General features: G+C 52.4%; 1 protein-coding gene across 6 annotated transcripts in view; it reads left to right on the top strand.

Annotated features, from left to right (window-relative positions):
• Window positions 1–14,576, top strand: part of LOC133351095 (monocarboxylate transporter 13-like) — a 34,822-nt gene that overhangs the window by 4,232 nt on the left and 16,014 nt on the right. For 4 of the 6 annotated variants that reach the window (XM_061566028.1, XM_061566029.1, XM_061566032.1 and 1 more), the window contains exon 2: window positions 3,574–3,778. In XM_061566028.1, the coding sequence (XP_061422012.1) occupies window positions 3,580–3,778 (199 nt within the window). In that variant the 5' untranslated portion in view covers window positions 3,574–3,579. The remainder of the gene's footprint in view (window positions 1–3,573; window positions 3,779–14,576) is intronic. The other 2 variants (XM_061566030.1, XM_061566031.1) reach the window with 2 other exon arrangements.

Below are 14,576 nucleotides of genomic sequence, written 5' to 3' on the forward strand. Positions count from 1 at the left end.
TTCCCGTCCTGGCTCGGGTGCGTGACAACGGAGCCGTCAAGTCGCCGAACGAGTTCTGCGAGGCGTCTCAAGTTGCCACCCTGCCGTCCTCTTCTTGCTGCAGCCCCGGGCGAGTCATAACGATACGCACCCGGCCTTAACACACACCTCACTCATCTTTTGAGGGCCGGGGGGGGGCTATTTTGGGTTTCTCTTATGACTCGATTGTGCGGAGCGTGGTTCGGACTGTGTGTATGTGTGTGTAATAATGATGAACGCGCTATCTGCTTGTTGCTTGGTGTCAATATAAGTGTGTGCGTGTGTTGAGAATGGACGGAGAGTCTGCTGTATTTGCTGAGTGTCAAATTGTGTGTGTGCGCTGCTGCGTGGAGTTGTTATCTTGATGGTGAAGTTAATTATTAACTTGGGAGCGTCGGGTATCTTGCGCTGTATTATTTGTGGGTTACCTTGTGTGATGGGCTTAATTGGGAAAAAAAAAATATTTTTTTTGGTGTATTGTGCTGCGAGGTGCTGTGTGCGATGCGATTGTTGCAAGAGAGAGAATAATTGTGTTGTTGCTGCAAAGTTACGACAGGATTAATGGTGTGTTGGTTGCCTGCAGATCTGCTTGCTATTGTGCTTAAATGTGCGCGTGTGATCGCGATATGCTGATTGCATGTGCTGTTATACCGTTCTGTATGGTTATGGGGTGCGATGCAGTGGTTGATTATTGGAATTGGGATTGTTATTATATTGTGCGTACCTGTTGGAAATTGGTAACAAATTCGAGGGGGACCCAAATAATTGGTTGTATGGTTGTTGTGCACACGAGATTGCGTGTATATTATAGAGGGGGACCCTAAAATTCGGTTGTATTGGTGTTGTGCACACGAGATTGCGTGTATATTATAGAGGGGGACCCTAAAATTCTGTTGTATTGGTGTTGTGCACACGAGATTTCGTGTATATTATGGGTAATTGCGCTTTTTGAGAGAGAGAGCGCGCTTTGAGGGTGCGTGATGACGCCGTTGTGGGTGTCTCAAAGGTTAATGCTAATGGGACCGTAAATTGGCGCCAAGTGGCGTCGCGTATTCGGTTGATCGCATGCAGCCACGAGTTGCTTGGCGAGTTGGGTTGTGTAACTAATGTGGTTGGTAAAATATTGGTTAAAAATTCCACGATATGACAGCTGTGCGCAGCAAGCTGGGGCTGTGCGTCTATCGTTGGTGGGGTTGTTATAATGTGACGGGAGATGCGTCTTGTGACCCCCAGCTAAGGGAAGCTGGGGTGCACGAATGGAGAAAACTGGCCACGTGTTCGCACGTTGGGCCGCCATTTTGCGCGCACGCGGGGTATGGCGACGATGCGCTTTGCGGAAAGGGCCGCCATTTTGAGTGCGCGCGAGATATTGCGCGAACGCGCTGGGCGAAGGGGGACGCCATTTTGAGCGCGCGGGAAAAACCGGGGTGGGGCAAATATTCCATCTGTTATGCCTGCCATTGTTGATTGGGTGATGCACGAGTTGTGGTCACATCGGGCTATGGCTGATGGCTGACCTGACAGCCCGGAGGCGAAACCTCCGTGGTATGTCTTAAACTAATGGGCCATGTGCTCATATGGCTCGGGGAGTCATGGTTCAGTTGTGCGGTGGCAGACTGAACCTGGTGTGCCGGGGGCTCACGGGATCTGGGTTAGGGTGTTATTGTCTCTATAAGAGAACATTGCCCCGTGGGGGGAGTACAGGGGGTCTGGCATTGCTGGGGGATGAACCTTCCCTGGGCTATAAAGCATCGGACTATACGAGGCTGGTGTGTGTCCATCTCTGATGGGATAGTAAGGGAGGAGCGTGGCCGAGTTGCTGCTCATCCCCGAAATTGCACTAGCTGAGAGTATGGTCAGTGGATGTTGCTGTGGGTTGACGACCACGGTGGGGGTTAGGGCGAGTTAAACATTACCGCTGGGGAGCGTGGCTCTCTCCACGCGAGGGTGTGCGATTAGGCGTTTTGTTGGGTTGCTGAGAGTGACCGTGGGTACATGCTGTGTACGTGCGATGTCTGTGCTGGTCCTCAAGGGAGGACTGCTGGTGGGTAAGAGCAGAAAATTTTGTTGTTGTTGTTGACGTGTAAATAATATTGTTGTTAAAATGTAAATAATGGGGCATCCATTGCGTTATTTTGGGTATTTATGGGGAGTTTTTTTTAAGCGGGCGGGATTTACATCATCTCCACTACCCTGAGGCCGGGTGGCTGTCGTGTACGACATGCGGATGTGCGTTGTTGTGCTGTGCCTCAGGGGATTGGATTCTCCTTCTCGTCACAGATTCTTCAGCTCCCGTCGCACTGGGTGTTACCTGGTGTGCTAGCTGGATGAGGACTTGAAGGAGCAATTGAGCGCCGTTCGTCATTCTGCTCTACCACTTGCTCTTTGACGTTGGACTTGAGCCGAGCGGATGGAACTGCAACATGGACACGCACTAAAACATCACATTCTGGGTTGTGCGCGTTGGCCGTTCTTGCGTGTCAGTTGCCGTTGTTGTTCATTGTGCCATTCTTATTCTTGTTGTTGTTGCGCGGAGGACAGGCCGGTGTTCTGTTCCAGTTCCTGATACCTCCCCTTTCGTTGCTTGTGTTGTTGTTGTTATAATCTCCGTTGTGTCTGGGGGACTCCTGATTGTGATGCCTTCGCCCGCATTATTTTGTTCTGTTTCAGCCGAGGACGGCTGGGATTTTCTCTACGGGGGAGGGTAGTGTAATGCGGGCGTAAATGGGCGGGGCGGATATGACGATCCGAGAGGGAGGAGTCAGGGTGACGTGGGGGAGAAGTTATAGCGGGGAGACAGGAAGCTATCTGGGTCAGTCGGGGGAGTGAAGGGTGGTGAACACGTTGGGTGGTCGCCGTGCCTCAGCCTGGTGGCTGAGGGGCTCATGACGGCGCCAGCCAGCGGGGTGGAAGGGAGAGTGGAGGATTGAGGTAGGAAATGGCGAGATAGCCAGAGGCCACGAAGGGCTGACATTGGGAGGTGGCGAGATCGCCACGCACGGAGGAACAGGGAGCAGAGATGGAGCTGCTGGGGGAGCAGCCAGAGGGCTGTACCAAGAGCCTGCAGCGGAGCTGCAGGAGCGTGGAAGGCTACGGGAGCGAAGGCAGATGTGGGGCTGCCAGGGAGAGAGTCTCAGGAGGAGTGCCGTGTGGGAAGGAGAACGCGAACCCCAAATAAAGGACACGGAGTCAGCAAGAAGTGTCTGAGTCCTTTTATTACACAACTAAGCATTCTGCAACATATTACTTGAGCTAGGGTTTGCATAGCAGTAATGGATTCCCTTTGTATTCACATGCCGCATATTGCAAGCGTGTCTGGTGAAGAAACACACCTTTGCCAAAAAGATATGAAAATTTCAACTCTGGCTTCGAGCTGTGGACCAGGAGATGAGCACTGTCTCAATGCTCATTTGGGTGGGAATCCATCATTTGATACTTATAAAAGGACAATAATGTCGTATAAAAAATTGACAATGAATAATGTCGTCTAGACATTACTTTCATTATGTAATGATTCCACTTCAGACTGTGGTTTGTGCTCTGTGTTTTCTGCAGGTGGTGATGGAGACGTGCCAGCAAGCGCCAGATGGAGGCTGGGGCTGGCTCATTGTCCTGGCCGCTTTCGTTCAGGTGTCCCTGGTGTTTGGCGTGGTGCGTTCTGTCGGAGTATTTTTCATAGAATTCACAGAATACTTTCAAGAATCCTCCACGGCCATCTCATGGATCACATCCATTGCCCTCTGTGTGCATCAGTTCGCAAGTTAGTTCTCTCTTGGCATTTTAATACATATTGCAACTGCATCACACGGATGCCGAGCTGTTGATAAGCAATGCGTTACAGAGCATCAAGGAATTATTAACGTCTGCTGCCATGATGTTTAACACACTGGACTTGCAGTCCACAGGTCGCCGATTTGGTTTCATCTCGGCGTGGCAGTTGAAAACAATGGTGCAGTGTATTAAATCTTCCCCGCCTCTGTCCACCCAGCAGTATCAATGGGTACGCCACAGTCAATTGGCAGGTCGTATGCTGGGCTAAAGTGTGGGTATACCTACATCTTCCAATGCGTCTGGTCAGCATGGAACAGAAGACCAAACGCCCTCGAGAGTTCACTGTCGTGGATGCCCTTCCTCCATTAGTGACGTGAGAGAGCAATTGCTTCTTTACCACCTTGACTTCAGCGTAGTGACTGATCCGTGGCTGAGATCAGATTGACGCATTCCTACCAGGGTCGTCGCGATATGCTGACACTATGATACGCACTAATTGTATCATTCATTTTCAAAAACATTGTCATCTCATAATTATCTGTTGCTCGTTTTACATTAGAAAATATTTTCGTTTCAGACAAAAAAAAACAAGCACAATAATTACAAATCTAATAAATATCTATCCATTTTTATTATTGTTTTGCAAAATATTTTTGGAGCAATTTGATGGCATTGTAATTATGCAAAGTATTTATTTTAGGAATAATTTAAATTCTATATTTTTCAGTATACAACTGTCAATATGTGTGTTATAAAAAGCGTTATTCCTTATAAAGTGGCAATGGTTAGAAGACCTATGGCAGGATCATGTTAAGTGAACTAAAGTCGAAGAGCTACCAAGTACATGCTGTTAATATTGTACAGAAAAGTACGAAAATAATGCAGAGAAAATCCATAAAAAATGCACAGGAGTCCGTCCATCATGTTCTGAATCTCACATACGGTTTGTCAAATGAAAAATAACGAAGACAAAAATACTCTTTGAGTCTTTTGGTAAAGTCCCGTAGATAGAAAAATAATAGATCGCAACACAGGCAATCGTCTTCAGGTGAGAGAGAGAAAGCTACTGAAACAAGGTCTTATATAGGCCTGAGATGGGAGTCCCCTCAGGGTAAGAGGGCGGGACTAGAGATGGTCTCCCTGAGGCTGTGGAAGTAGCCATTGTATTGTGAGAGATTAGCATGTTAATGATGCTTTGGTGGCAGATCGAGTAGGACATCCAGCCTGTCAATACATAGACATCCACCCTAGTGATGCAACCCCTTATATCAGTAGCTTTCTCTCTCTCACCTGAAGATGATTGCCTGTGTTGTGATCGAAACGTTGTGATTTATTATTTTTCTATCTACGTGACTTTACCGATAGACCAAAAGAGTGTGAATTCCTGCAGTCACGAAAGCTTTCAATGAAGACAAAAATATGTCTCTTGCTGAGGACATTCCCCCAAAATTTTCACCTTTCCAAATTTACATTCTGACCAAATTAAGAAGAATAACGTTCAATACAAAGCAAGACCGACTCGTGTTTTATTGTTACCATTGATCCCATTCCGCATGACATCGTTTTCTCTTGAAGCCATGCGTATGGCTTCGTCGCGGTCACGCCGCCCTGCAGGGCTGAATCACGACGACGTGATTAAATCAGTACTTCGCATCGGGTGTGTGCCGTGGCGGTAAAGTTCCAGCAGGTGTGCCGGGATGTTTATAATTGATTGAGAGACACACAGACGTCGAAGTAAAACAAAGACACAAGACATTTGATAAACACAGTAGACAGATACAGTAATTCCAATAACACAGATGAACAGAAGGCCATTTAAACTCACAGACAAGCGCATCGTCTGATGCACAAAATTACACAACTCCCCCCCCCCCCCTTTAGGTAAGTGGCTGAGTTTGGTGCCCCTCCAGGTATTATTTAAATCCGAGCCTCATGCGTCTGCCGTCCAATTGAGTCAGGGCGAGGCCTGGTGATCGATGGGAGATTGATACACGAGGTTGTGGAAATTCCGTGTTTCCATCCGTGTATCACTTGAGAAAGCGGCGCTCACATCATTATGAATGATCAATCCGCTACTGGATGAAAGGCCCACAGTGAAGATCGAGCAAGCTCCAATGTTTGAGCCGTGGATTGAAACATTTTGAGAAGCAGGGGCCAGAAGACATCCCTCTCGCACCCCCAAGGTGAATAGGAAATGGTTACAACTCCTTGTCATGCAGCTTTGCCTGGGCCTGCCCACCATAATGAAGGTCCTCAATGATTGAAAGCAGAGGATCAGGGACTCCTGAAAGCATCACGAATAACCCAGACCCCTAGCCTTGACCAGGTTAATAAAGCAGATATGTCAGTCCTGTTTAAATTCCCGACACCTCTGCTGTAGCACGAAGACAGAGAACATGACGTCCATGCAGGGCTGTCCCAGTCTGAATCCACATTGGTGTTCCACAAGCCTCTCCTCAGTGTGCCTGGGGAGGCGATATGGAATAATACTTGCCAGGACCTTTCCTGGTACACTGAGGAGGGAGATGCCCTGAAAGTTGTCAAAATCAGTGCGCTCCACCTTAAATATGGGGGCCACCAGGGTATCCTTCCAATTTTGCGGTACCCATCCTGTGGTCCAGACAATAGTAATGATGTCATATAGGACAGCCTAAACACACATGCCACCCTCCCTTAGCAGTTTGCTTGAGAGGTCGTCTCTGCCCGGTGCTGTAACTGGTCTCAAGCTCTGGATCACCTTTCTGTGCTTCCACAACATGTTATGTGAGCCACCCACTCACAGGGGGTGGCTACTTTCTCAAATATTTGAGGCATCGCAGCCCCAAAAGGGTAAACCCCACCTTGGCCCATGATGTTATCTGATCTGAGGTTTTCCATCCCCCAAGACCTCAGAAGTGCGCAGCAAATCTATTCATGGAGGTCAGAGATCGGATCAGTGTTTCCTTTCAGGATGGCGATTGTGGCTATGCAAGTTAGTTTTTTTTAATGGAGTTTTCGACTGATTTGTAATAATACGCTACTGAGGCAGATTCCGAGCAAAGGCTGCGGTAAACGGTAGGAGTGGGCCTGGCACTTTCTTTCAGCGTACCCAATTTAGCTATAGTAGCTGCACGAGTCACAGTCCTAAACCTTACCCATTTGTATGGATGTGTAACAGGTTCCGGAGACACTTGTAGAGGTAACTTTTTTATTACAATCCAACAGCACTCCAACAGTCCACCAGTCCTGATACTCTGTAACAACTCCCAGGTACACAGCCTAGGTACACAGCCTAGATACACTACTCTGGCTACGCTCTGGAACTCGTCCTCACAAGGTCGTAGAGTCGGGCGTTCCAGAGTCCCACCACGGGCTCTCACAGCGTCCCAGGGTCCTCAGATGGCTGGTCTTGGGTCTTGCGCTATGACTGGCCCTGATCGTCCAGGGAGCTCATCTTTTATGCCTAGTCCAACGAGGTGTGAGGCCGTGTGCGCCACCAGACATCCCACAGAGCACATACAGCCCACCCCCGTTGGCGGCGCCAAGAGGCTCAAGCGCCTGGGAACCCAACGCCTGGCGCCAAGAGGCTTAAGCGTCTGGACCCGCCTGGGAACCCAGCGCCTGGTGCCAAGAGGCTTAAACGCCTGGCCAGCCCAGGGTCCCAGAGCCCCCAGCAGCCCTTTCCTTCTTATGTCACTACATTACCCGCCTCTACGTAGCCTCCAGCCGACCCGGCTGTCAAAAAAAATACAATTGTACAATAAATTATTTGTTAACCATCAGAATGAGTGTGTGACAAATCAAGGAAAAAAAATGAGAAGAAAGCGCCTCTCCCCCTCCTGTGGTCACGCGTATATAAAAAACTCCAGGCCACCGATGCAGAACAACACTGTATAAACACATGCAGGATGAACGCACGCCCCAATCGCCCACTATGCATGATGGCAAGGTGAGTGGCATCGGGACGAGAGTTCGTGGGCGGGGGTCATGAAAATCGTTTGAGTTTTGAGCGAGTCCGAGTGGCAGGTCCATCGGTCGCGACGGAGGCAGGAGGGGACCGACGACCCGCTGTTGCGCTTGTGTCCTGGGTTGCTGATCCCGCGGGCAAGCTTGTTCCCGCTGGGTCGGCCGTGACGGGTTTCATTCCCAAGGCACCTGAGGGCGGGACAGCGGGACCTGCCCGAGAGTTAGAAGCAGCATCATCGCGGCGCGGCTCGTCAGACATGTCGCACTCTCGGCCCCGGAGAAGTGAAGGAGGTGTGTAGGGTTGAATGTAAGGTTTTAGACGTGACGGGTGCACGAACCAACGTCGTTTGCCATGCTGGATCCTGACACACTGCGGGCGGAGAACGCGAATAATAACAACCGGGCCTCTCCAAGGCTTAAGCAGTTTTGAGGAAGTAGCCAATGGTACCTGCGGGCAGTGGAGCCAGGCGCGGTCCCCTTCTACCCAAACGTGGCGGGACGTGCGGAGATTCCGCAACCGCTCATTGGCAAGCTGACGGGCTTCTGAGTTATTTTGAGCAGCCTCCCGGGCATCCACGAGACGACGCACATTAGCACGGATGTGGTCGGCAATCTTAGCCTTAGGTGCGGGCTGTTTAATGTGCAATTGTACGTCGATTGTGGGGCAAACCTCCCTACCATACATAAGATAGAATGGCGAGTACCCCGTGGCAGCATGGGGCGCCATTCTATAGGCGGCCAAGACACCAGGTATGTGGAGATCCCAATCAGTCTGTGACTCAGACACCTGGTGGCTTAGCATGGAGGTAAGTGTCCTATGTAATCGCTCGACCATACCGTCAGTCTGGGGGTGATATGGCGAGGTGTGAATTTTGTGTGTCCCTAGCAGGTTGCACACATCCCGCAACAGGGTGGAAGAGAAATTTTTCCCTTGGTCGGTCAGCAGGCGTTCGGGAGCACCCTTATCCAGGACGTAGCCCTGGAAAAAGGCCTCCGTAATGGCTGCTGCAGACTGGTTGGGGAGTGGCCAGGCCATGGCCCATCGGGTAAAATATTCGACCCCAACCAAAAGGTACTTACTACCCCGAGGAGTAGCGGGAAACGGACCCAAAATATCCAATGCGACGATCTCATTGACCCGGGAAACCTTAATGGATTGGAGCAGCGGGCAGGACGGCCTAGGAGGTGGTTTCCGCCGTGCACATTCTGTGCAACCTTTCACAAGGTCAGCCACATCGTTTGCCATGCCCGGCCAGAAACATTCCAATTAGATTTTAGCTAGTGTTTTCTGAACACCCAAGTGCAAGAGGCGACTGTGGGTTTCCCACACAAGTCGCCCCCGCAGGGAGGTGGGCACCACCAACGTGTGGGATTGGGACCCCCCATCCCAATGCATGAGGACGCCTTCCCGGATGACATATGATACGGGGTCCCCCTGCCCCCTGTGACCCTCGGCATCCCTAGCGCGGCGTCTCAATTTGAGGAGGGAGACGTCTTCCATCTGAAGACGTCCCCAGTCGTCCAACCCGAGGCCCAGCAATGCATCCTGCGGAACTTGCGTGGAGGGAGCCCCGTGGTCCCCGACCCCATCCCCGGCCGCGGCCACAAGGGATGGGGGCGGTACCCCGTCAGGCTGCCTACAACGCCCCGCACCCAAAAAACAAGCACAGCGCCCATTGTTCGGCAGTCGCGACTACCCGTCGGCGTTCCCGTGTTGAATCCCCTTGCGGTAAATGACAGTGAACGCAAAGTCCTGGAGGATCTCGAGCCAACGCGAGAGCTGTCCAGATGGTTGGTCCACTCGCAAGGCGTATTGTAGCGCCACGTGGTCGGAGCGTACTGTGAAATGCCTGCCATACACGTATGGTCTGTACTGCTTTATAAAAATAACGATAGCAAGCAATTCGCGGCGCGTCACGCAGTAACGTTGCTCCGCAGGCGATAGCACCCTGCTGCCATAGGCGACGACGCGCTCCACTCCATTGACAATTTGCGACAGCACCCCTCCAATTCCGGTGTTGCTGGCGTCTGTATCCAGAATGAACGGAGTGGTAAAATCTGGATAAGACAGGGTAGGAGCATAGACCAGTGCTTTTCGGACGGCATTGAACGATGCCTGTTCTAACTCTCCCCAACGGAATTTTACCCCTTTGGCCGTTAATGCGTGGAGGGGCTTCGCGATGGATGCGAATCCCGCAACAAATCGTCGATAATATGAGGCGAAGCCGATAAAACTCCGCACCTCCCCAACAGAGGCCATGAGCGCACGCAATTTGTCTTTTCGGGGTCCGTGGCAATTCCCGAGCGGCTGACAATATGGCCCAAGTAACGAACCGAATCCCTCATGAGGTGGCACTTTTGTGGTTTGAATTTGAGGTTAGCCGCTCGCATTTTAAGGAAAACTGCCTTCAATCGCGTGAGGTGTTCATCAAAAGTTTTGCTGAACATGATTACATCGTCGAGGTAGATTAGGCAAGAATCCCACTGGAGCCCAGCGAGGACCAGCTCCATCAGGCGCTGGAACGTCGCCGGGGCCGAGTGAAGACCCATGGGAAGTCTGTTGAATTGGAACAGTCTCTGCGGCGTGCGAAAGGCCGTCTTTGGTTTGGATGCGTCATCAAGGGGTAGCTGCCAAAACCCCGAGAGGAGATCCAAGGTGGAGAAGTAGTGCGCACCTGCTAAGGCATCGAGCGACTCGTCCATCCTGGGAAGCGGGTAGGCGTCGGCCACAGAAATCTTATTAAGTTTCCTGAAGTCAACACAAAAGCGGAGGCTCCTGTTGTACTTCTTAACAAGAACGATCGGCGCCCCCCATGGGCTATTTGATGGCGCAATGACATCGGCCGCCAACATATCGTTGATGGCCACCCGTACATGTTCCTTTTCGGCCGGGCTCAACCGAAATGGGTTTTGACGAATTGGAGCGGCATCACCCGTGTCGATGTGGTGGCTTAGCAATTTAGTGCAGCCAATGTCGAATTTGCTTTGACTGAAAACGTCGGCGAAATCGCTCAGCAGTGTGCGTAATTTAGCATGCTGTAATGGTGACAATCGGCAGAAGTGGAGCAAAGCGCGTCGAGCCATCCTGTGTCAGGACCTGGCTTGGCAACGGAAGAGGACTTGCCCCCTACGTGACCCACGATCACATCTTCTGACGGGGCTGGCGTCGCGTGAGCAAGCACCATTCCCTGACAGATAACGGCCGTTTCCAATCCCGCATTAAGGACCTGGATAAAGGGGTCGTGGTTGCTTCACACGAGCGTTTGTGCACACACGAGGTCCGACACCCGCTCAGCTGAACGCAAAGGCCCGATCACAGCACCCCCCATGAACGCGTCGTAGTCAAGGGGTTTACGAAACCGGAGGGGAACTAACATCTGAGAGCCGGGAGGAATGTGAATTGTGCAGGCCGCCAACGCCTGCACCGTCGTAGATGCGGAGTGCAACCGAGTGGGTGTGGGCAGGAAGGCCATGCGTCGGCCGGAGGGGAGCTTAATACACCCTTTGTTAAGAAATCTGTTCCGAGGAGGCACGGAACGGCGAGGGTTGATGAGACCAAAATGGGCCCAACTAATTGGACGTCAGCAATGCGGATCTGAGCATTGATCCGTCTGGTGATGCCAAACAAACCCCCATTTGCGGCATAGCATGGCACATCAACTGGCTGCAAGGGACGGCATGTATCGGGCAGAATGTTATAAATTATGTCTGAAATGATGGTCGCCTACGCACCCGTATCGATCAACATACGAACATCAACGCCCTCGATGGAACCCACTACGGCAGAGGACCCTGCCGCCACGGCAACGACCCTATGGGCCAACTCGGACCATTGACCTGGTCCGAGCGCCCGGTTGTTCAATGATGGGCCCGAATCCCCCTCCTCCGAAGCATGACCCCCCTGTGTGGTGTGAGGGTGCGTGCTTGTTGTAAGTGGGGGCCGAGAGTGCGAGGTGTCGTGACTCGCCTGGGTATGCCGAGGATACGGTGGTGGGCGAGGCGCCGGAGGTCCTGGAGTCCGGCGTCGGGGGATCCGGCAGCCGGACGCCACATGGCCCCGAAGGCCACAGTTGTGGCAGATGATGGACGCCCTGTCCTGGCGCGAGGTTGGCCGGTCCCGCTGGTGGTGATCTCGCTGGGATCGCCAGTTGGACGATCCGCGACTTTCTGTTGCCGCGAAGACCTGATGAGGCCCCGAATGCACGTCATAGACTTGTGCATCAGGTGGGCCTGCGCAGGCGGCGATGGTCGTGTCCTAATCGCAATGTAGGTGTGCTTGGATGCACCTGGCAGCACGTAGCGACGTGAAGTTGTCATCATCAGCTGTCGGCATGGCAACTCGAAGCTGGCGGGCCAAGCTCATGAGCTTCTGCAGAACGAGTGACTCCACAGCGTCTTCATCCATGCGAGGGTAGGCAACCCGCGCCATGGCCAGCAGCGCGCTGCGGTACCCCATCGCTAACTCGGAGGCCTTCTTCCTCCTCGCATCGAAGGGTGATGTGCTTCGGACGGGGGTCCATAAATCAGCCGCATCTGATGAAGGGCATCCGTGAGCATGGCACGTTTCGCTCGTGGCACCGCAAGAAGTGCTGCGAGGGCGTTGTCGTCAAGCATGGCCGGGAGGCCCTGGAGCGCTTCATACTCCGACCAGCCGGACGTCTCTATAAGAGAGACGAACCGGCATTCGAACGCTGCCCACTCACCCCCCTCTGAAGAAAATGCCTTGAGGTCCGGAGGCGTTGCTGGACGTGAGCCCCGTGCTCGTTGCCTGGCAACCCGGCTGAAGCTGGCTTCGCGTTCGCAGCGCTGTCACTCGGCGGTGAGGGACGCAGCGCTGATGACGCAGCGTTGCTAGGTTGCAGACAGCTGTCACCCGGCGGTGAGGGATGCAGCGCTGATGACGCGGCGTTGCTAGGTTGCAGACAGCTGTCACCCGGCGGTGAGGGACGCAGCGCTGATGACGCGGCGTTGCTAGGTTGCAGACAGCTGTCACCCGGCGGTGAGGGACGCAGCGCTGATGACGCGGCATTGTTTGTTTTGACCACGCTGGGCCCGGAAGTGACGTCGCTCCCAGCGGTCATTGCTCCCCCGGCAGAAGTGACGACACACCCGGATGTATTTGCGGCGGGAACGGCTGCCATACTTGTGTTGGAGCCGGCGGAATGGCGCGGCCGCTGCGCCGCCTCTCTCCCTCCTGCCTCCGCCTGTGAGCGACGCATGTCATCCAGGATGGAGACGGTGGCGTGGAGCAGCTCAGTGAGGCGAAGCAGCGTTTCCTCCATTGCTGCTCCCGACGCAGGTGTGGTGGACGGCTGCTCAGCCGGCGGTGCGGTGTCGTTGTCGGCCTGAGTTGGCTGCCCCGTCGCCGCTTGCTCCTCGACATCGCCGTCAGGACTGAAGGTACGTGGCTTACTTCTTGTCTCCATTGCCACTTCTGATGCCAAATGTAACAGGTTCCAGAGACACTTGTAGAGGTAACTTCTTTATTACAATCCAACAGCACTCCAACAGTCCACCAGTCCTGATACTCTGTAACAACTCCCAGGTACACAGCCTAGGTACACAGCCTAGATATACTACTCTGGCTACGCTCTGGAACTCACCCTCACAAGGTCGTAGAGTCGGGAGTTCCAGAGTCCCACCACAGGCTCTCACAGCGTCCCAGGGTCCTCAGATGGCTGGCCTTGGGTCTTGGGTCTTGAGCTACGACTGGCCCTGATCGTCCAGGGAGCTCCCCTTTTATGCCTAGTCCTAGGGGTGGGGCCGTGTGCGCCACCAGACATCCCACAGAGCACACACAGCCCCCCCCCCCCCCCCCCCCCCGTTGGCGGCGCCAAGAGGCTCAAGCGCCTGGGAACCCAGCGCCTGGTGCCAAGAGGCTTAAGCGCCTGGCCCGCCCAGGGTCCCAGAGCCCCCAGCAGCCCCTCCCTTCTTATGTCATTACAGATGTATGTTGAACATCTTTTGCACCGTACTAAGATGTGGGGCCTAAGTCGGAAGGGGTGGGGCATGAAAAGAAAGCCAAAATAAGCCAAAAAATCACGACTTAAAAAAATGTACAATTCAACATATATGGTAAGTCCTCGTTTAGCGCGTGTTGACACAACACATTTTGCTATAACGTGGTTCTTCCATTGGGAAATGCACTTTTCAGGGATGCATCGACTGCGTCAAATGAGGACTTACTGTACTACATACAGAGGAAGAGTGTATCAACCGTGAACTTCCCCTGTGATTAAAGTAAATGAAAGCAGAGTATCAAGTACAGTAGGCAACAACACATTTTACGCTGGAAATGCGGCTATAGATGAACTAGTATTGTATCGTGACACATGATCGTGTGGTGACCTTTAGTTCTTATCAACATTTATTTTTAACGTGTATCTACAATGTCACGCAGTAAATCACAGCGTTCAGCATATTTTGTGCACTGAATGTGTGACTTAATACATGTTCAGTCGTGACCGCTGTCACTGCAGAACTGTGCGTGCTTTCTTTGACTCATGTTGAGGGTGTTAGGGTGCTTTCTTACGATGCTGTTATTGGCATGCTCATTAGTCTATGAGCACAGGCAAACCAAAAAAACTGCAGTAACGTAGAGCCTGTTCGCAACAAATCCTTCCCCAAGGGCAGACGCTAACTGGCCAGGTTTCCAGAGTGGCTTGTAATATGAAGTTTGCATGTGTAATAAAGGTCGTTGAAGCGACTTCTGGAATCAGGTCTTTATTCGTCTTTCATTACAACACTCCTTCACGCTGCTGACAGACAGCGTGAGAGGGATAGAAAGAGAGAGACGTGCGCAGCCACGTGGCAGGCTGGACCCCCGCTCTCACGTGGCCTCT

The sequence above is a fragment of the Lethenteron reissneri genome, chromosome 36 (genome assembly GCF_015708825.2).
Source record: "Lethenteron reissneri isolate LAM-NWPU_2019-01 chromosome 36, ASM1570882v1, whole genome shotgun sequence".
NCBI classification, from domain to species: domain Eukaryota; kingdom Metazoa; phylum Chordata; class Hyperoartia; order Petromyzontiformes; family Petromyzontidae; genus Lethenteron; species Lethenteron reissneri.